The following is a 19,929-nucleotide window of genomic DNA, read 5'->3' as shown; positions in this document are numbered from 1 at the left end:
GAAAATAAAAATTTGTGAAAAGTCCCTAGGCACGAGCCAATCAGGATTCAACCCATCACCCCAAACCCTGCTAATGTAACTTTCCTGGCTTTTGCCTTTAAATGATGCTCTCTAGAAGGGTGGGACACCACCTCCCGTTGCTGCGCTGATGAGGTCCAGGCTGGCCTGCAATTACAATAATAAACCTTGCTTCTGCATTTCAGTGAGTTGGTCTCTGTGGTGGTCTTTTGGAGTCCCCACAGACTGGGCACAACAGTAACAAGCCATGTGGCAAAATGTAGATTAATATAAACAGGTTAATTTAAGTTTCAGGAGTTACTTGGGAACAAGCCAAAGCTAAGGCCAAAACTTTTGTAATTAATAAGAAGTCTCAGTGTCATTATTTGGGAGCTGGAACACCAAGGAATGCTTGATTATAGTTGAGTCTGGGGGGTGGCAGGTGGCGAGGGCACCACACACCTGCTGGCAGGTTGACCTTGAGTTTATGAGGCTCTGGGAACTTAGCTGTGTCTTCCACTGAACCTATCACTAAATCCTGAGACTCATTTCCACCATCTGAGCTTCTGTCTGCTGTCTCAATTTGGGAACCAAAAATTGCTTTAAATACAATGACAAAAAAAAAGAATTTGGATACGTCTTAAATATGTTACAGGCTGGAGAGTGGAAGGGAAAAAGGATAGGGTTATTTATTTATCTTTCTATTTACTTATCTATTTTTGTGACAAGGTCTTACTCTGTAGACCAAGCTGACCTTGAACTCACAGAGATCTGCCTGTCTCTGCCTCTGGGATTATAGGGGTGAACCACCAAGTCCAGCATATAAGGCCATTTTTTTAAAAAAGATTATTTTATTTATTATGTATACAGTGTTCTGCCTGTGTGTATGCCTGCACATGAGAAGAGGGAACCAGATCCTGTTGGACCCTAACATCCAATCACCGAGGAGGAGGAGTCGCCCCAAGAGACCATCTCTCAATATCACAGCTGATGTAAAAGCATGAGGATTTTATTGATTCTGTCATGACAGGGTCTTCCAGCAGTCTGGAGGCTAGAAGACCCTGAATGTCTGGTACAGGCTATTTTTAAAGGGACAAACCATAGAAGGAAGGGGTGTCTGGGGGTTGTTCTTTAACTATTATGATTGGCTTATTCAAAAAGGCTATTACCAATAATTGGCTGGAGAGTGGTTGCCAGATCAGATGAGGTAAAGGGAAACTTCTGTGGGTCACTTTGCCCCTTCTCAGGGACTAAGTCAAAACAACAGTAACTGAGTCAACACCTAAGGATTATCTTGCCCCTATTCAGGGAGATGGAAAATTCCCAACCTCTCAATATGTGCATGCATAGCTGTTATGTCCTTGGTTCCCAGGGAAGGAGGGGAAGTACTGAGAGTTGTCAGAAATGGCTTCAGAATTGTCTTAAAGTTCTACAATCCCATTATAGATGTTGTGAGCCACCTTGTTAGTGGGAATTGAACTCAGAACCTCTGGAAGAGCCGCCAGTGCTCTTTTTTTTTTTTTTTTTGGTTTTTTCGAGACAGGGTTTCTCTGCAGCTTTAGAGCCTGTCCTGGAACTAGCTCTTGTAGACCAGGCTGGTCTCGAACTCACAGAGATCCGCCTGCCTCTGCCTCCCGAGTGCTGGGATTAAAGGCGTGTGCCACCACCGCCCGGCTCGCCAATGCTCTTAACCTCTGAGCCATCTCTCCAGCCCCTATAAGACAATTTGGTTTTTTTTTTTTTTTTTTTTTTTTTTGATAGGGTTTCCCAGTAGCTATAAAACCAGTCCTAGAACTCACTCTGTAGACCAGGCTGGCCTCGAACTCACAGAGATCTCCGTGCCTCTGCCTCCCAAGTGTTGGGATTAAAGGTGTGCACCGCCACCACCCAGCAAGACAAAAAAAAAAAAAACTCACAATTTTAAACCAGAAAAGGAGAAAGCGGGGGGGGGGGGGGGGGGAGGGGGAGGGGAAGTCCTTTGCTCTTCACTGTTTTCTTTGTGCTGAACTTCACCCATCACAGCCCCTGCCACAGCCTGCTTTTCAAAAGAACCAGTCAAGAAGTAACAAGACTTGGTGGCTCACACCTATAATCCCAGCACTCAGGAATCTGAGGCAGGAATATTGTCAGAAAGGCAAGGCCAGCCTAGGCTATATAGTGAGTTTCAATCTAGCTTTGTCTATGTAGCAAGTTCCAGAATAGCCAAGGCTACATAGAGAGACCTTGTCTGAAAAAAGAAAAAAAAAACCACAGCAAAAACTAAAATAAATAAATAAAAATTGAGGAGCCATGGACATTTCTCAAAGGGATATAGGTGCCTGCTGCAAGGCTTGACTACCTGCTTTTGCTCCCAGAAACCCATGCGATGGAAGGAGAGAGCTCATCCTGCAGACTAGCCTCCGATAGCCACGTGTACATCGTGGTACATGGGCACCCTGCACAGACACACACAGAGAAAAAAATAAATACAATGTAATTTAAAAACTAAAACCTGCCGGGCGGTGGTGGCGCACGCCTTTAATCCCAGCACTCAGGGAAGCAGAGGCAGGCGGATCTCTGTGAGTTCGAGACCAGCCTGTCTACAAGAGCTAGCTCCAGGACAGGCTCTAAAGCTGCAGAGAAACTCTGTCTCGAAAAACCAAAAAAAAAAAAAAAAAAAAAAAAAACCCAAAAAAAAAAAAAAAAAAACCCAAACACTTCTTTTCATGGACTGGTGTCTTTCCACATTGGCAATGAACAGATCACCTCTTTGTAGCTGTATTTTGCCTCTAACTTGAACCCCTTGCCCACAGTAGCCATAACCTATCCCCATACTCGTACCTGAGCTTCCTTACTGGTCAACTGCAATTTCAAAACCGGCCCCAGGTCGAGCCAGCCTACTGGAGCTCACTGGAATGTTTGTTTGCTTCCAGAGAGACCACAAGCAAGCAACAGGAATAGTGTCATGAGAGAGGAAGTCAGAATGTGGAGTTTATGTGAGGATTGAATGAATGTGGCTTGGGCCTGGGTCACTTCTCTTCCACACTCTGGACAAAACCTGAACACCTTTATTAGGACCTGGGCATATTTATGGCCTTGAGGTACCATAGAAGACCTGAAGTCAGGTCCAGTGACTCTGTCTCAAAGGACGAGTAAAGGAGGTTGACGGAGGAGACACAATTGATACTAATCTGCATTTACATAAACATAGATGTGGGTGTATGAGGACCCACTCACACACTTAGAGGGGGATTAGGGAGGGAGGGAGAAGGTGAATATCTGTTTCCAAATGAGTAGCCTACAGAAAGGCGAGGGATACTAGACAAGGTCATCACCACAATGGGCTACCAGTTCCAAGTGAATGCTCATGCAACCAAGGCCCCTGTTGGTGGGTAAAACAACTGAGGCAGGGCCCTTCACCCAAGCAAAATTAGTATTCAGAAGGGCACACTTGTAAAGACAGCATCCTGCCACCATGCCCCATTTCCACAAGGGACACACAAGGTTCTTTGTGCTTGAGAGGTTGATATAAGTTCTAGAACAGGAACTCCAAGTCACAAGATGTTCCAGGATAGGGACTCTGTTTAGGTCCTCCAGTGTGAAAACTGGCTTCTTGTGTTTTTAACCAGTGCTGAGTTCCAATGAGGGTTGCTGTGCTGGCTGGTTTCGGTGTCAGCTTGATACAGGCTGGAGGAAGGAGTTAAGGGAACGCCTCCGTAAGATCAGGCTGTAGGCAAGCTCATGGGGTATTTTCTTAATTAGTGATTGATGGGGGAGGAATGGAGCCATCCCTGGGTTGGTGGTTCTGGGTTCTATTAGAAAGCAGAATTAGCAAGCCTTAAGGAACAAGTCAGTAGGCAGCACTACCCCTTCAGTCCTCCCACTCCCCCACCCCCATCTCTGCCTTAGCTCCCGCCTCCAGGTTCTGGCCCTGTTTTGAGTTCCTGTCTTGGTCCCTTCAATGATGGACTACAATGTCGAAGTGTAGGCCAAATAAACCCTTTCCAACCCATCTTGGCTTTGGTTATGGTGTTTCATCATAGTAATACTAACCCTAAGCAAGACATTGTTCAAAAGTCCAAGTCCAAATTCTCCCCCTAGGCTAAAGGCTCCAGTAAACAAGCTACATACCCCCTCCTTATGATGGTGAGGCAGGCACAAGTCACACTCCCACACCAGCAGGAAGAATGCTTTGTCCTAAGGACAGCCTGAGGAGCATCAGGGCAACTGCTAAATCCTCTGGGTGTGGCTTCACGTGTTCACCAGGGTGGGGGTGGCCCTAGGCTCCCCTTCGCACACAGTGTGACTGGTTGCAGTCCATGTGGGGCCATGGCTGGCATCGCACATGCTGATGTTGGCTCTACTTTTCTGGCATCCTAGCTGTGGCCCTACTCTAGGGACCATCTAGGAGTTCAGGAACAGGTTAATTTTCTCTGCCAATTAAAGAACTAAAAGGAAGGGGTGGGACCTGGAAAAATGACTTAGTAGTTAAGAGCACTGTCTGGCCGAAGACCCAGGTTCAATTCCTAGCACCCATACAGTGTCTTAGAACCATGTATTACCCCAGTACCAGGACATCCAAGGGCACCAGGCACACCCATGGTGCACAGACTCACATGCAGACAAAACACTCATATACATACTTAATTTTAAGAAGAATTTAAAAGTTGGAAAGATGTGTTACTAGAAATACTGAGGAGTCTTAGGAGAACCATCATGTGGTGCCTGGGAAATCAGTGTATCCTACTGACATTCTTTTTTTTTTTTTTTGGTTTTTCGAGACAGGGTTTCTCTGTAGCTTTGGAGCCTGTCCTGGAACTAGCTCTTGTAGACCAGGCTGGTCTCGAACTCACAGAGATCCGCCTGCCTCTGCCTCCCGAGTGCTGGGATTAAAGGCGTGCGCCACCACCGCCCGGCCCTACTGACATTCTTATTTTTATTAATAAAAGGTGAAGGCTAGTACAAACAGGCGCAAAGACAAAAAAAATGGCCTCAAACGGAAACTCAGGACAATTTATCACAGTTTAGAAGGGATTTCTAGGGCGGACAAGGTGTAAATTTCAGTTTCCCAGTGAATAAAAATGACATGACTGTATAGTTTAAGAAAAGGGTTTTATTATAGATATGAGGGAGAGTACAGCTAGAGGCATCTGGAAGATTCCAGAGCAGAGAGAGAAAGAAGTAGACTCAACACGATCAGCAGACTGAACCAGGCCATGAGAAGGGTGGTGGTGGGGTGTTAGGAGGGAAAGAGCGGAGAAAGCAACAGAGAGGACCAGAAGCCAAGAGCAGAAGACCAAGAAAAACTGTGACCAAAATGGGAGGTTTTTATAGGACAGAGAAGCGAGCCCCTGGGCTGGAGAGGACGGGGTGAGAAGAGCAGGCAGGAGCCAGGGTGACAGCACTGGGAATTCTGTCACAGGTACTTGTGATGCTGAGACACCATGAGGTCAGAATAGGCACCACAGGTAACCTTTTGTCCTGAGTGTCTGTGGGACCTAGGACCTGGTAGGAAGAAGAGTCGTGCTGCTTGAGACAAGGCAGCTTGGGGGCAGCTCCTGAACCTTGGTCTCCATTATCCTGACGCTGCCTTTACCCTTGCTTATCTCGGTTCTTTCCTTGCTCAGACTGAGAATTTTCCCTATCTTTCCAAATACTATCCTTTAGAATTCCTCTTGTCGTCAGGCAGTGGTGGCGCACGCCTTTAATCCCAGCACCCAGGAGGCAGAGGCAGGCGGATCTCTGTGAGTTCGAGGCCAGCCTGGTCTACAAGAGCTAGCTCCAGGACAGACTCCAAAGCTACAGAGAAACCTTGTCTCGAAAAACCAAATAAATAAATAAATGAAGATTAAAAAAATAAAAAATAATTTAAAAATCCTTGTCTTTCAATCTAGGAGAAATCAATTAAAAACAACCAAGCCATTCAGCCTTCTAGAAGGCACAGAGTACCACCTCAATGCAGCTTTACGGTGGTGGGACAAGAGCAGAACCATTCCACCTTCCTAGAGAATATTTCCTTCCCCTCCCTTCCTTTCCTCTGGGTAAAGTTTTTTGTTTTGTTTTGTTTTGTTTTTAAATTTAGAGTAAAAATTAGGACCAGGCAGTGGGAGGCAGCATTTGGGAGACAGAGACAGGAGAATCTTTGTGAGTTCAAAGCCAGTCTGGTCTACAGAGTGAGTTCCAGGATAGCCAGGACTACACAGAGAAACCCTGTCTCCAAAAACACAAACAAAACAAAACAAAAGGTAAAATTAGGCAAAGATATTGATTGTAAAATCAGTTCATTTTATTTAAGGATTTCATTTGCAGTTCCTTCGCTGTGCTGGGGACAGGCAAGCGCACCTTGTCCTAAATACTGTCATTTTGACTTCAGCTTCCATTTTACCTGCAGGTTGAAGCAAAGTCCAAGTTCCCAAGGCCAATTCCTCCTTAAACAATAGAAATAGTCCATCATACATCTTTAGTTCTCTAAAAACATTATGGCTATTCCTAACAACACAAACAAATGATTCCTAACAACACAAAACAAAGCTTACATTCCATGTCCCTTGACAATGATGGGACACACGGGGAAAGCCTCTAATCTTTAATTCCAGATTGGTGAAAATTGTTAACGTGGCACAGGTGTTTGTGATTTTTGTGCTTATCAACCCTGCTTCTTCCCTGCTTGGGGCTGTCAGGACAAAGCAAGCTCTGGAGTCCTTGTTCCCCAGCCACGACTGATCAGAGACCTTGCTTATGTGGCAATTTATTAAAGACTTTGCTGTTTCAGGAGCCCATAGTTGATTTCTCTCCCCTTCCTTGTTTGGCACAACAGACACAGTGTAACAATTGTCCCTCTACATCACTTTCTTTTTTGTCTGTACAAGGTTGCGGGGGGAGTGTCGGGGGGGGGACGACGGGGACCTGTAGCTTTGAAACTGGTCCTGGAACTCACTTGCTATACCACGATGGCCTTTAACTCACGAAGATCCACCTGCTTCTGCCTCCCGAGTGCTGGGTTAAAGGCATGGGCCACCAACGTCCGGTTTAGATCACCTTCTTACTCAAAGCTCTCCAAAACAGCTCTTTGTGAGGGAATTGATGTTCAATTCAGATGTGCTACCCATTTATAACAATTCTTTAAGTTTGTTTTTGAGTTAGGGTCTCACTATTGTAGCCCCTTGGTTGGCTTTGAGCTCACTGGTCTTGAATGCCCAAAGGTCAGCCTGCCTCTGTCTCCCAGCACTGAATTAAAGGTGTGTACTACCACCCCATCTTATTTTTCTGTTATCTCTGCTTGAATTAAGAACACATAACAACTTCAGCATCTTCCATCTGAGATCTTTGGCATCCAATTTCATAAATTTTTATTTATTTGTTTTGTTGAGACAGAGTATCTCTCTGGTTGTTCTGGAACTCACTCTGTGGACCAGGCTGGCCTTGAACTCAGAGATCTGCCTGCTTCTGCACCATTGTTGCCTGGTGAAATAATTTATTTTAACATTTATTTTGGCAAGGTACAATGATGAGTATTGTGCCCAGTCCACGGGGACCCCAAAAGACCACCACAGAGACCGACTCGCTGAAATGCAGAAGCAAGGTTTATTATTGTAATTGCAGGCCGGCCTGGACCTCATCAGCGCAGCAACGGGAGGTGGTGTCCCACCCTTCCAGAGAGCATCATTTAAAGGCAAAAGCCAGGAAAGTTACATTAGCAGGGTTTGGGGTGATGGGTTGAATCCTGATTGGCTCGTGCCTAGGGACTTTTCACAAATTTTTATTTTCAAGCCTCCCCCTCCCCCGTTGCTTGTCAAGTTTTTTTTTTATCGGCTGACCTTTGGGTGGGGACATTCTATGGTTATCTGTACTTTCCAGGTGGCTACCTTGTTACTTTTGCCCCTAGCCATTTCTGAGAACTGGAATGTTTCATGGAAAATAGCTTACACAAGACACAAGATGGAGGCAGAGGACAAAATGGAGGAATTTTGGTTCTTCAGTTACCTTTCCTCAATCCTGCATAAATAACTTCCTCCAAGTCTGGCTGGTGAATCTTCCATACCTCAGATTCTTTCTAGAAGTTCCTCTCTCCCTGGAAGTCTTGCCTGTTCTCTCCTGCCAAGCTATTGGGGGGGTCGGTTCTTTATTAACCAATCAGAAGGTTTCTTAGGCAAGAGAGGAAGAACAAAGGCACAACTTCACACCGTGTACAAAAAGGTTATCCAGGGCCGGGCGATGGTGGCACATGCCTTTAATCCCAGCACTCGGGAGGCAGAGGCAGGCGGATCTCTGTGAGTTCGAGACCAGCCTGGTCTACAGAGCTAGTTCCAGGACAGGCTCCAAAGCCACAGAGAAACCCTGTCTCGAAAAACCAAAAAAAAAAAAAAAAAAAAAAAAAAAAAAAAAAAAAAAATGGAAAAGAGGTTATCCAACACTTAGTACACTCACTGGTCTATAAATTTAGACAGTTTCAGCAGCACCCAGAGGAGTCCTTGCCAGCTGTTCTGACGGCATGACTACAGAACAAGAGGGCTATTGGGGACAGCTGGCTAGAGAAGCAGGAAAGCCTAACAGCCCTTTCCTCAGACAATGCCTATGTGGCTCCCAGGCCACTGACAGGGCTCACCTGGCCCTTAGTAAGGCTGCTGGAGCTTCCTGTTGGGGATCCTATGGGCACCAGTTTACAGTTGCATGGATAGACAGTGAGGGCAGTTCTGTGGCCCGTGTTTCCTACAGCCTGATAACGACACTTGTAGGCCAGCGTGTGCGATTAGCTCTGAGGCTGGCAGCCAGGCTGCAAAACCAAAACAAAACACGACTTCTCATTTTGTGTCCTTTGGCAGACCTCTGCCTATAGGCAGGACAGCCCCAGGAGGAGACAGGGAAATTAACTGACCAGTGCAACCTAAAGAGGGATGATAAAAGACAAGGAACTCAGGAAGAAACAAGAAAGGAAAAAATTCTAGGACACTGTCACCAGGGGCCCAATGTGGCAAAAGCCTCTAAAGGCAGCATAGGGAGTAAAATAGACAACCTTCTGCAGTGCTCCCCAGAAACTATGGAGAGTCCTGCAGCCTAAGAGCAGCACACCTCCAGGGCTCGCAATAACTGCTGCCACAAGTTCAAGAGGATGGAGAGCTGCAGGACCCCTTAGTGTGGAGTTACTCAGGAAATACCAGTCCGATACTTGAAAGTCGTGTAGTTTGGCTCTGGAGAACGGATTGTTCTCTAATGATCTTCCTTCACGTTGGCTATTTGGCCATCCCGACATGGCGCTTGAATGTTCGTCTTCCAGACATGGGTCCACCACGCGCCCCCAGACAAGCCATATACTTGCTGAGAGAAAGGGGTCTATGAGCGACCATCGGATCCGGAGCAAACCTGGAAAAAAAAAAAAAAAAAAAAAAAAAAAAAAAAAGGCGAGAAAACTTAGATGTCAAGGACGCACAGCAGCAATGCTGTCCTGCTTCCATCCACGCACTGCGCCATGCAGCCTGCACCCCAGAAAGTCCCAGAGTCCCGACCGCCTTCCGCCCAGTGCAATGCGCCAGCCATGCCTACACCGGCTTTGCCACCCGTAGCAATGTAGGCGTACCAGGACAACTAACCAGGCTTCAGTCAGTCTCAACCACGCCCACCTGGTCTTACTTTGCCCCTAACGGAAGACGTCAGACCCGCGCTACGTGACATCATCGCTGCGCGCCGCAGCGCCTGCAGGAGAGCTGGGTCACAGACAAGGGTCGATCATCGTCTACAGAGACACCGCATGGTTTCCCATCTTCTGAGTAAAGTTCTGCAGGGCGGGTCTACGAGGTCCCTCCGACGCTAAGGTGGCGGCCGCAGGTTGGAGTCTCTTGGGCGCCGGCAGTAACCGGTCCCATCACTGACGAGTGAAAGGGAGGGGGACATACACGGTCGTGTGGGGCGAATAGAAAGGGGCTTCTCCACAGATGATCCCGAGCCTTGTCGTCGTGGCTGGAGAGCAGGAGGTCCCGGACTTGGGACATTGACCAGCTGGGTCGCTTCTTCCGAGGCACTGGGAACCTACTCTGTGCACTCTCTCACTGGTTTAATCTTGCTGAGTGTGGGACACTCGACTTCCCGCCTGCTTAGACTACTCTGGGAGTTTGTGGCATTGGAGAAAGTAGCCCGAGCTTCTTTTCCTGTCTGTAATCAGACTTGATAATAGTCTGATAAGCGTCCTGTCATAACCGTATTGTTAAGAAAACTAAAACGATGTTAATAAGAAAGAACCAAGCACCACACACACACACCGCACAGGGTGAGGCTCTGACTCCAAAACCTTCAGAAATGGGTGGGCATTGGTCCTGCTGAAACGGACTTCGTCTTTGGAGGATAAGACGCTGGTAGCAGCTTTTATGAAAAGCCTCCACAAGCTGTTCTAATCTGAGGCCGGGGAGCTAGTAGGGTAGACTGGCAAGTGAGACCGCGCTCTCACGCCTGACCATTCACGGAGAATTCAAACCACGGACTGAAGATAACTGTTTTAATTGAGTCTACATTGAACATAGCGTTTTCCTGTAAACAAAATCATTTAATAAGAGTTATATGGATTGTGTATACTCAGGTTGCTTGCTTCAGTTTTTTGAGACAGTCTTAACACAGTCTGACCTTTAACTCCCTGTGTAACAGGATAATCTTGAACTCCCGATCCTCCTGCCTCTGCCTCCAGAGTGTTGGAAATGCAGGCATGTAGTCCACATCTGGCTTTGTATTCTTTTAGGTATTCTAAGTGATTTAAGGCACAAGGGAACCAGTGACAGGTCATATGCAAATACTGTGCCATTGTACAGCAAAGAGCTGACAGTGTGTCAGTGTATCTGTAGAGAACTCCCGGAACCAATGAAGGTGGAGCCACAAGTAGATTTGCTGCTAGAGGTGCACCTGGCTCTGACTTAGCTCCAGTCAAGGATTTTAGAACAATAATCAAGTGGAAAGATCAGGTTTATTTTTTCCTTACCTAACAGATCCTACATCTGGGCCAGTGACTGTTTCCTCGTGCCACCACAGCTCCAAGGGAAAACAATGCCTTTGGGCAGCCTGCTTGGGAAAGCATGGAATTCCAGTCCCCTCAGGTACATCCCTGTCCTCTCCCCAGGAAGGGGCTGTTACCCCTATCCTCAGTGCTAGGAGGCTTGTGCCCTGAGCCACCCACTGTAGACAGCTTCGACGATGCTAATAGCTCAGCAGAGGTCCCTCTAAATGTGAATCATCAATCCCTGCTCGTGTCTGATTGCTGGGAGGGTCTCTGTCATACCCTCCCTGACAGTGGCTGGCTGGCTGGGTACTCAGTGCCATCTGGCTCAGCACCACCCATCAACCAAAGTTTGCATGTCTGTCTGTAGCCTGCTGAGGCACTGTGCCATGACGGCAGCAACTCCTGCACCCTGCCACCTGCACACCTCCTCGTGGAGAGCTGACAGCAGCAGGGCCTCACTTACTCGGCTGCGCCGACAGGCCTATGCTCGCCTCTACCCTGTGCTGCTGGTCAAGCAGGACGGTTCCACCATCCATATCCGATACCGGGAGCCACGGCGCATGCTAGCGGTAAGCGTCCTTCAGTAGGTGTTTGCTGAGCCATTGTGTTGGGGCTCAGTGCCCGAACTTGGGATTGGGGTTGCATATGTAGCTAAAGTGGAGGAGGAGGGGAACAGGTTGTTGGAGGAATTTACACCAAAAACTCCAATCATCAAAATTACAACAAACAAATGAGTCATTTCTTGTTTGGGTTTTGTTCTTGTTTTATTTGTACAGGGTCTTATGAAAACCAGGTTGGCTTTGACCTTACATACTGAGGCTGACCTTGACCTCCAATCTTCCTGCCTCTTTAAGTGCTGAGATTATAGGCCTGTGTCACCACGCCAGGCTTAACAAACAACAGGGCTGGAGAAGATGGCTCAGGTTAAGAGCACGCACGGGCTGCTCCTCCAGAGGTCCTGAGTTCAATTCCCAGCAACCACGTGGTGGCTCACAACCATCTATAATGAAATCTGGTGCCCTTTTCTGGCATGCAGGCAGAACGCTGTGTAAATAACAAATAAATCTAAAAAACAAACAAACAAAAGCCAAACAACAAAAACCACCAAATGTGGGCTGGAGTGTAGTCTAGTTGGTAGAGTGCTTGCCTAAGAGGCATAAAGCTTTTAGTTCCAGGACCACATAAAACCAGGCATGGTGGCACAAAGCTGTAATTGCAGCACTCTGAAGGCTGAGGATGATTGCTGTGAGTCCAAGCTTTTTTTTGTACAAATTAAAACTCTGTCTTAAACAAACATACACTAAATCTAGGAAAGGAGTAGAAAAACATTTCCCTTCCAAACAGGAGTTACAGATTTGACTAACCAATTAGTAGGCCAGCACAGGATAGAAGGCACAGCCGTCTAAAAGATTAGGTCCAGGTGTCTTCCTGGTCACTTTCCTGACTCTCCCCAATGGCGAGTACATGCCTTTACTTCTCCCCATGCAGATGCCCCTAGACCTGGATGCCCTATCTCCAGAAGAGCGCCGGGCCCGGTTCCGAAAACGTGAGGCTCAGCTCCTGCAGAAGAAGGAAGAAGAGCCAGAGATGATTGACAGTTTTGACACTGAACGATACAAACGGTTTTGGACCAAGACCAAGAAGTAACTATGTCAGGCCATCACATGTGACAAAATGTCACACAGGACATTTTGTAAGGATGGGAGGCATCTGTCTGTAAATCATACCTTCTTGAAACTATAGCCATCTGTCACTGTCTTCCATGTGTAATTCCCGCCCTGAAGTTCATCATTTCGGGAAAGCACGTGTCAGCTCAAAGCCAGATTGAAAGGCCCTGGAGTTAGAACAGATTAGTGGGTTTAGGATCCATTTTGGTCAGACCTGTGGATTTTTTGTTTGTTTTTCTGGGTTTTTTTTTTTAAGACAAAGTTTCACCCTGATTGGTCTATAACTCTTATGTAGACCAGGCCCGATGCTGCCTCCTGAGTACTGGGATTAAAGGTATTTGCCATCACACTCAGCTTCAAACCTCTGGGTTTTAAACACTGCGAAAAGGTTAGTTGTGAAGTATATGGGCAGTGGACAGGAAGCACCCAGCCGCTAGCAGCTCTACCTGCCTACCCCTAGGAACCTCCAAGTTTAACTCCTAGATCACATATAGTCTACAGTGGTCGTCCTCAGCCCCAACCTTTATAGGTTCTTCCCTAAAAAGCGTCTCAGGGAGAAACACTTCCCTGCTCTTGGGTACCCAGGAATGTGGCCAAGCTGTGTGTCTTTGTTTCTGAGGCAGACTTTCTCTGCGTATCTCTGGCTGTCCTGGAACTTCCTCTGTAGACCAGGCTGGCCTCACACTCAGAGATCCATCTGCCTCTGCCTCCTGGATTAAAGAAGTGTGCCACCACCACTGGCCAGGCTGTTTCTTGAACCCCTAGTTTGCAGAATAACTGGCCACACAAATCAAAGCCTATAAACAGCTGCCTGAACCTTTGTACATCTTGATGTTGATGTAAAATTCCATTGGCTGCCTCCAGATGCAAGAGTGCACATAGTACCTAACTTCAAAAGCAGGCCTGCGATCATCCAGCCTTTCATGGCTGTTTCAGTCAGTTGCTTCAGATTCTGGTTCTCACAGGAAGAGGTGGCTACTCAAGGCTGCACAGGCTTGGAATTGGTCTGGACACTTGTTCCACATCCTCCCTGCCCCATAGCCATGCTCCTCTTAGCTTCACCTAGTATGCATTCTGTGCTCAGACAGTGCAGTTCAGCCTTCTATGTCCTTAGCATACTTGGGCAGCGGTGAGGGCCTCAGAAACTGCTATCTTGCTTTCTGAGGAGCTTCTCTGGGAGATGACTGGTTTGCTCTTCTTTCACTGTGGTCCACATGACTGTCTGCTGCTCCCTTATTGTGCAGCTCCCCTCGGGTCCATCCATGCCATCCATCCAGTCCTTGTGTGATCTTGTTCTAATTGTGTCCTCCAAAGCCAGGGCATGAACTCGGGGCTTGTGCTAGTTGCTTCACAAGCTGTTTGCAGGTACTCAGCATGTATTCAGAATAAAGACACGAGCCGGGCGGTGGTGGCGCATGCCTTTAATCCCAGCACTCGGGAGGCAGAGGCAGGCGGATCTGTGAGTTCGAGACCAGCCTGGTCTACAAGAGCTAGTTCCAGGACAGGCTCTAAAAGCTGCAGAGAAACCCTGTCTCGAAAAACCAAAAAAAAAAAAAAAAAAAAAACAGAATAAAGACACGAGCAAAAGTGGGGTTGTCCAGGTCTCTCTGGGATGCCAGAGAGTGCCAGGTTATGTTGAGGCAGGGCCTTGCTAAATTGCCCAGTCTAGCTTTCAGATCTCTTTGTAAGTTTAGGCAGTCCTTGAACTTCCAGACTTCCTGCTTTAGCCTTCTAGGGAACTGGGATTACACTCTTGCCACCACGCCTAGCTCAGACGGGGTACTTTCATTTAACAGGGTGGGATACACTCTATGGTATGAGGACAAATTGTGAAAGTTGGTTCTCTCCATCATGTGGGTCCTGGGGATCAAACTTGCTTCACCAGGCTTGTCCCATACCCTCCGAGCCATCTCACCAGCTGCAGATTTTATACATGTGTTGTCTTGTAGAATATGTGAAGTTTCCCCAAAAGCGGTGACAAAGGAGTTCTCACAAGGGAGTGATCCAACTGCTCTCTAGATAGATACCTAAAGAAATACTAGGGTGAGGTGTGGTGGCCACACCTTTAATCCCAGCACTTGGGAGGCAGAGGCAGGTGGATCTCTGTGAGACCAGCAGGGGTACACAGTTAAACCCTATCTCAAAAACAAACTGGAAGACATTAGCCAAGTTGCCTCTCCTGATTAATATAAGAACTGGAAACCAGGGGTATAAGGCAAGCTTGCTTGTGTGCAAGCTGCATGACAAGGCTTGCTTTTTTCCTTTGATAACAAGAGTTACAGATTTGCAGCTTAGAGGAGCCTGCTTCACAGGCCAGCATGTTCAAGGCTATCAAAATCACAACAATGATTGTCTTCAGAAGAGTATCTGAGGTATAGGAACATCATTTACCTTATTCGGTAGAAGCTGAGGAAAGTCCCAGGCATTTCTGTGTTCCTTCCTACATTTGACATTCCAAATTCCCCCCTTTTTTTTAAAAAAAAATATTTTTTAAATTTGTTTTGTTTGTATTGGTATGAAGTGTCAGAGCCCCTGGAACTGGAGTTGCAGACAGGTGTGAGCTGCCATGTGGGTGCTGGGAATTGAACCTGGATCCTCTGTAAGAGCAGTCTGTGCTCTTAACCTCTGAGCCATCTCTCCAGCCCCACCAAATTCCCTTTTTGAGAAATATCAACATGAGCTGTTTCCATCTTCATGTCAAATTCATTGTATCCTCACTTAACCTTAATTGAAACCCCAACACAAACAGAAGAATCTCACCACCCTTAAGTCATCCATATGCCAGCACTATTTAGTTCAGACAAATGATCTGTTCTGGGTTCTCGACAGCCAACATCTCATTTTATACTCAAGTGACAGAAGGCAAGAGAGTTCTCCAGGGCTCCCTTCATATGAGCACTAATCTGTGAGGCTCCATCTCGTTACCTCAATGGCCTATCCTTCAAGAACAAGCCTAGTGGAAGATTTAAACATGATAATGGGAGCTGGGTGATGGTGGCGCATGCCTTTAATACCAGCACCAGGGAGACAGAGGCAGGTGGATCTTTGATTTCGAGACCAACTTGTAAGGGTGTATGTAGTTTGCCACACAGTCTATTTACGGGCAGTTAGGGCTGACACTATAATACAGAATAATTCATCATTTAAGCTTTAGTTCAGACATCGACTTGATCCTTCATTGTCTGCCAGTTTCAACTAATGATTTAGGGTCAAATGACAGCTAAATCTATCTTCAACAAACTTTAGTTACTCTTGACTTGTCTTGGTCATGCTCCATCAAAACATACAATTAGCTCTGTTCTTCGTATGTCTCAGTAAAGTCTCACCTGCAGAGAACACAGGTTGCTCTGGTTTAGGGCTGACTGCTTGGACTTTATGGCCTTTAACTCTTTCGTGCCACAGAGGAGTTGATCTGTGTTTCTTTGGCGACTTTAGCCGTCCCTCAGTGTTCCCGGGAGTTTTGCCACTATTTTACTTGCCACTTTCATTTTACCTGGGACCCCAGTCCTTTAGGGTTAGTACTCCTGGCTCTCCAGAAGGAGGAAAGGCGCCAAGCACAAGACCCGCGGCGCCCGTCCCCGGCCCCTCCTGGTGTCACCAAGGTTTGTTGACATTCCAATTCGCCGAAGATCGACATGTGAGGTCGCACAGCAGCCCTTTTTTCGAGAAGCTAGTGCGCAGCAGCACGCCGTAATGGGGATAAAGGATGCGCCAAAGGGTGAAGTACTGACTTAACACCGGGTGGGAAGATGGACCTCTGAGGCAGCCCGAATCAGGCAGTGCGCAGGCGCGTGGACACTTAGTGAGAGGCGCAGGCGCGCGCGTGACGTCACGGCGGGCATCCGGGGGCCGAGGGGTGCGGGAGTCCTGCAGCTCGGGGCTGCGGGTACTGGAGCTTGTGCATCGGCTCCGACGCCATGTTCGGCTCCAGTCGCGGCGGCGTGCGTGGCGGGCAGGACCAGTTCAACTGGGAAGATGTGAAGACCGACAAGCAGAGGGAGAACTACCTAGGCAACTCGCTGATGGCGCCAGTGGGCCGCTGGCAGAAGGGCCGCGACCTCACCTGGTACGCGAAGGACCGCGCGCCGTGTGCCGGCCCGAGCCGTGAGGAAGAGCTGGCGGCTGTGCGTGAGGCAGAGCGCGAGGCGCTGCTAGCCGCACTGTGAGTGCCTGGGCTGCGGGGCGACTGCGAGCTCCGGGGAGGGATCTGGGTGGCCCCGGGGCGGGGCTAGATGTGGGCAGGGCAGGGGCGGAAGGCCACAGGGGCGCATGCCCCTTGACGTGCACCTTCGACCCTCGCAGCGGTTACAAGAACGTGAGGAAACAGCCCACCGGCCTGAGCAAGGAGGTGAGTCTGGGCTGCGGGTTCGAGGTCCTCAGGGCGGGCGGGGCTCTTATCTGTACCGACCTAGAACTCCCCCCCCCCGCCCCGTTTCCTCAGGACTTCGTGGAGATCTGCAAACGGGAAGGAGGTGACCCTGAAGAGAAGGGCGTGGACCGGCTGCTGGGTCTGGGCAGCGCCAGGTGCGGCGGGTTGGGGAAAATGGGGGGCAAGACTGGGCGGTGGTCCAGAACTGTCCTCACTGCTCTGTCTTCTGCAGTGGCTCCGCAGGCCGTGTGGCACTCTCCCGGGAAGACAAAGAGGCTGCCAAGCTCGGGCTGTCAGTGTTCACGGTAAACCCTGTAAATCCCAATGCTCAGGATCCTGAGCTTGGGGGTATCTGGGGAGGTGTTGGGTGGGACTCCCTGGGTGCTGGGTGTCCCTCCCACAGCTGCGCTTCTCATATAGCACCACCGCGTGGACAGCGAAGGCCCAAGCACCGCCCCATCTGCTGCCAGGAAGAAGCCTCGTGCTGAGGACAAGGCTGAACTGGAGTAAGTTGAGTCTGAGTGCCTGTTCTACCTGTGTTATACACTGATGAGTTTTTTGCTGGCATCCTATTTGAGCTGTGCCAAGCGTGGGTATGGGGACACTTCAGAAAGAGTGTACTCACAGAAGAGAATGATGTCCAGACCCATAGGTGTTGTACTGGGAGGCTAAGCGCTGGTCTTTTTTTGAAGGAGCCAAGCACAGCCTTAGTTCTTTTGGCTTTACTGAAATTGTTGGGCCTCCACCTCCAGGCTGGATATGCCTGTCCATTCAGATGCCCAGGAAACTGAAAGTGGGATGGAGTTTCAGTAGCTGCCATTGGTGACCCAACAGGCAGGTGCCACTCAGACAGGGCTCTGATGCTGGCCAGTTTGATGGAAGGTAGAGCAGTTAAAGTGTGATGCTAGGAGCGGTGGTACTTTTCTTTAATCCTAGCACTTGGTGGACAGAGGCAGGCTGACCTCTAAGACTTCCCACCAGCTGGCTTCCAGGCCTTGGGATTTAGCTGTGTGTGTCTGTCTGGTTACTTCTACTTTTGTGTCATCTCAACTTTGTACGTACGTAAAATAGAGAGTTCTAGATCAGACAAGGCATTATAATGAGAAGCTGGCTCTCCCCAAAGGGGGGAGGGCACCCAGGTTGGCAACATTCCAAAGGGAAGCTTAGGTTTGTGGATTGGATGAGGAGCCTAATATTAGGCTCACTTACTAATACAAACTCACAGCAGGTAGACATTATCAGTGTACAGTGCTATGGTACAGACCCTGCGCTATCCTATCCTTGCCTTGCCCTCAGTTTTCAGCTGCTTTCAGCTGGTATACTCCAGTTCTTCACACTTAGACCCTTTATGTTCTTTCTTACAGTACAGAGAGCCATAAGAAAAGCAAGAAAGAAAAGAAGAAAAAGAAGAAGAAACACAAGAAACACAAGAAGAAGAAAGACAAAGAACACAAAAAGGAGACTGACAGCTGCCCATCATCTCCCTCTCCTGCTTGGTAGGCTAGGCCCAACTCTATTTGGGGGGGCACTAAGGAAGTGGGGAGGGCTGGCCAGGCCTGTTGGGATCCTTGGCAGAGTGAGAGACGCTTCAAGTGTCTGGTTGTCCTTGTCTTCCTAGGCCCAGACACCAGAGACATGATTCTGACTTCTCCCCCTGCTCTAAGAGGAAGCGGGGACATAGCCAGGACAGTGGAAGGAGCCCATCTCGCAGACGACAAGACAGAGGCTCTGATGACTGAGAATTGGCTAGACCAAAGGCCACCAGAGTCCTGGTTGCCCTGAGCTGGGACCCTGCCCATCACCAAGTTCTGTGGGGTCTATAAAGAGTAGTTGTTGGATGCCAAGCGGCTACCAGCCCCCTTCCTACTTGTCCAAACTAACCAGGTCACATCCCTATCTGGGATAAGGCAGGTAGCTACTCCCTGGTTGGATTCTGAGCCAAGCTTGCTGGACTTTGGGATCTATCTTGCCATTTGGAGGCAGCTTGTGGCAACCACTCCAGAGCCTAGTGATTCTGAGGGTAGGCTCTTGCTTGCCCCCATGCCAAGGAAGATATAAGTGCCCAGGAGACTAAGGTCAGACTCCTGTCTCTGCTGCCACAGTCCAGGCTCTTGAGGTTTAGGGGTGTGTCTGTGTGTACATCTGGTTACTTCTACTTTTTGTATCAACCCACTTTGTACATAAGTAAATGTATTTTAAAAGTAGAGTGTATCATCTCACTGAGGGCAGGCAGGTTAGGCTGGTAACCTGTGGCCCCAACATGGGGTATCCATCCAGTATGCCTGAGTACACTGGGTCTAGGAACCAGAATCCTGTTTGAGGCTGCCTTAAGACCATACAAATGGCCAGGAAGTTGGAAGAACAAACTTGTGGATATGAATGCATCTGCTGTCTGTCCAAGAGGTGCAATCTTGCTGGGACAGTTCCTGCAGATTTCTGCAGCAGGTTTGATTCCAGAGTGTCAGCACCTAGCTTTAATCTGCCTTTCGTCTCCAGTACCTTCATCTGAAATATGTAAATCTTGTCTGAGAGTTTATTTCTGCAGGAACTCCCCCAACACAGTCTGGTTCCTACCTAGGCAGAGATAGTGTTCAGCAGACAAATAACAGCAATTTTAGATCCTTTGTGAATACATGGGCAGACAATAGAAATCGGGCTGAATCTATATAGCAAGTTGTTCTCTTCTGAGTGTAAAGCTATATATACTGGGTGTGTGTACTGTTGGGCAGACCTCAAAGTGTTCTGAGACTCAAGCTGTGGCTTGTATGTTGACCTGTGTCCTGCAGGTGGCCACCTAAGCACGAGTGAAGATTAGTTATCTAAAACACCACTCAAAGGGGGTGAAGGTCTGTCCACTTAGGCAGAGGGCCCATTCATGATGGTAGACTTTGGATCTCCTAGTAGCCACACCCATCCAGAGATATGTACCACACCAAGAC

The 19,929-nt window shown here is 48.2% G+C and overlaps 2 protein-coding genes across 2 annotated transcripts; both read left to right on the top strand.

Annotated features, from left to right (window-relative positions):
* Nucleotides 1-9,644: 9,644 nt before the first annotated feature.
* Mrpl55 (mitochondrial ribosomal protein L55) lies at nucleotides 9,645-12,696 on the top strand. The gene is made up of 4 exons (XM_038324913.2): nucleotides 9,645-9,798; nucleotides 10,944-11,051; nucleotides 11,322-11,523; nucleotides 12,443-12,696. The coding sequence occupies exons 2-4, from the start codon at nucleotides 11,002-11,004 to the stop codon at nucleotides 12,599-12,601; spliced, it is 411 nt and encodes a 136-aa protein (XP_038180841.1). The 5' UTR covers nucleotides 9,645-9,798; nucleotides 10,944-11,001; the 3' UTR covers nucleotides 12,602-12,696.
* Nucleotides 12,697-16,434: 3,738 nt separating this feature from the next.
* C4H1orf35 (chromosome 4 C1orf35 homolog) lies at nucleotides 16,435-19,194 on the top strand. The gene is made up of 7 exons (XM_038324909.1): nucleotides 16,435-16,783; nucleotides 16,924-16,969; nucleotides 17,063-17,145; nucleotides 17,223-17,295; nucleotides 17,411-17,496; nucleotides 18,355-18,486; nucleotides 18,609-19,194. Exons 1-7 carry the CDS (start codon nucleotides 16,539-16,541, stop codon nucleotides 18,727-18,729), a joined length of 786 nt encoding a protein of 261 aa, XP_038180837.1. The 5' UTR covers nucleotides 16,435-16,538; the 3' UTR covers nucleotides 18,730-19,194.
* The last annotated feature ends 735 nt before the right edge of the window (nucleotides 19,195-19,929 follow it).

Source organism: Arvicola amphibius, chromosome 4, assembly GCF_903992535.2.
Source record: "Arvicola amphibius chromosome 4, mArvAmp1.2, whole genome shotgun sequence".
NCBI lineage: Eukaryota > Metazoa > Chordata > Mammalia > Rodentia > Cricetidae > Arvicola > Arvicola amphibius.
The sequence above is the reverse complement of the archived record's forward strand: the minus strand, read 5'-3'. Positions and strand labels throughout refer to the sequence as shown.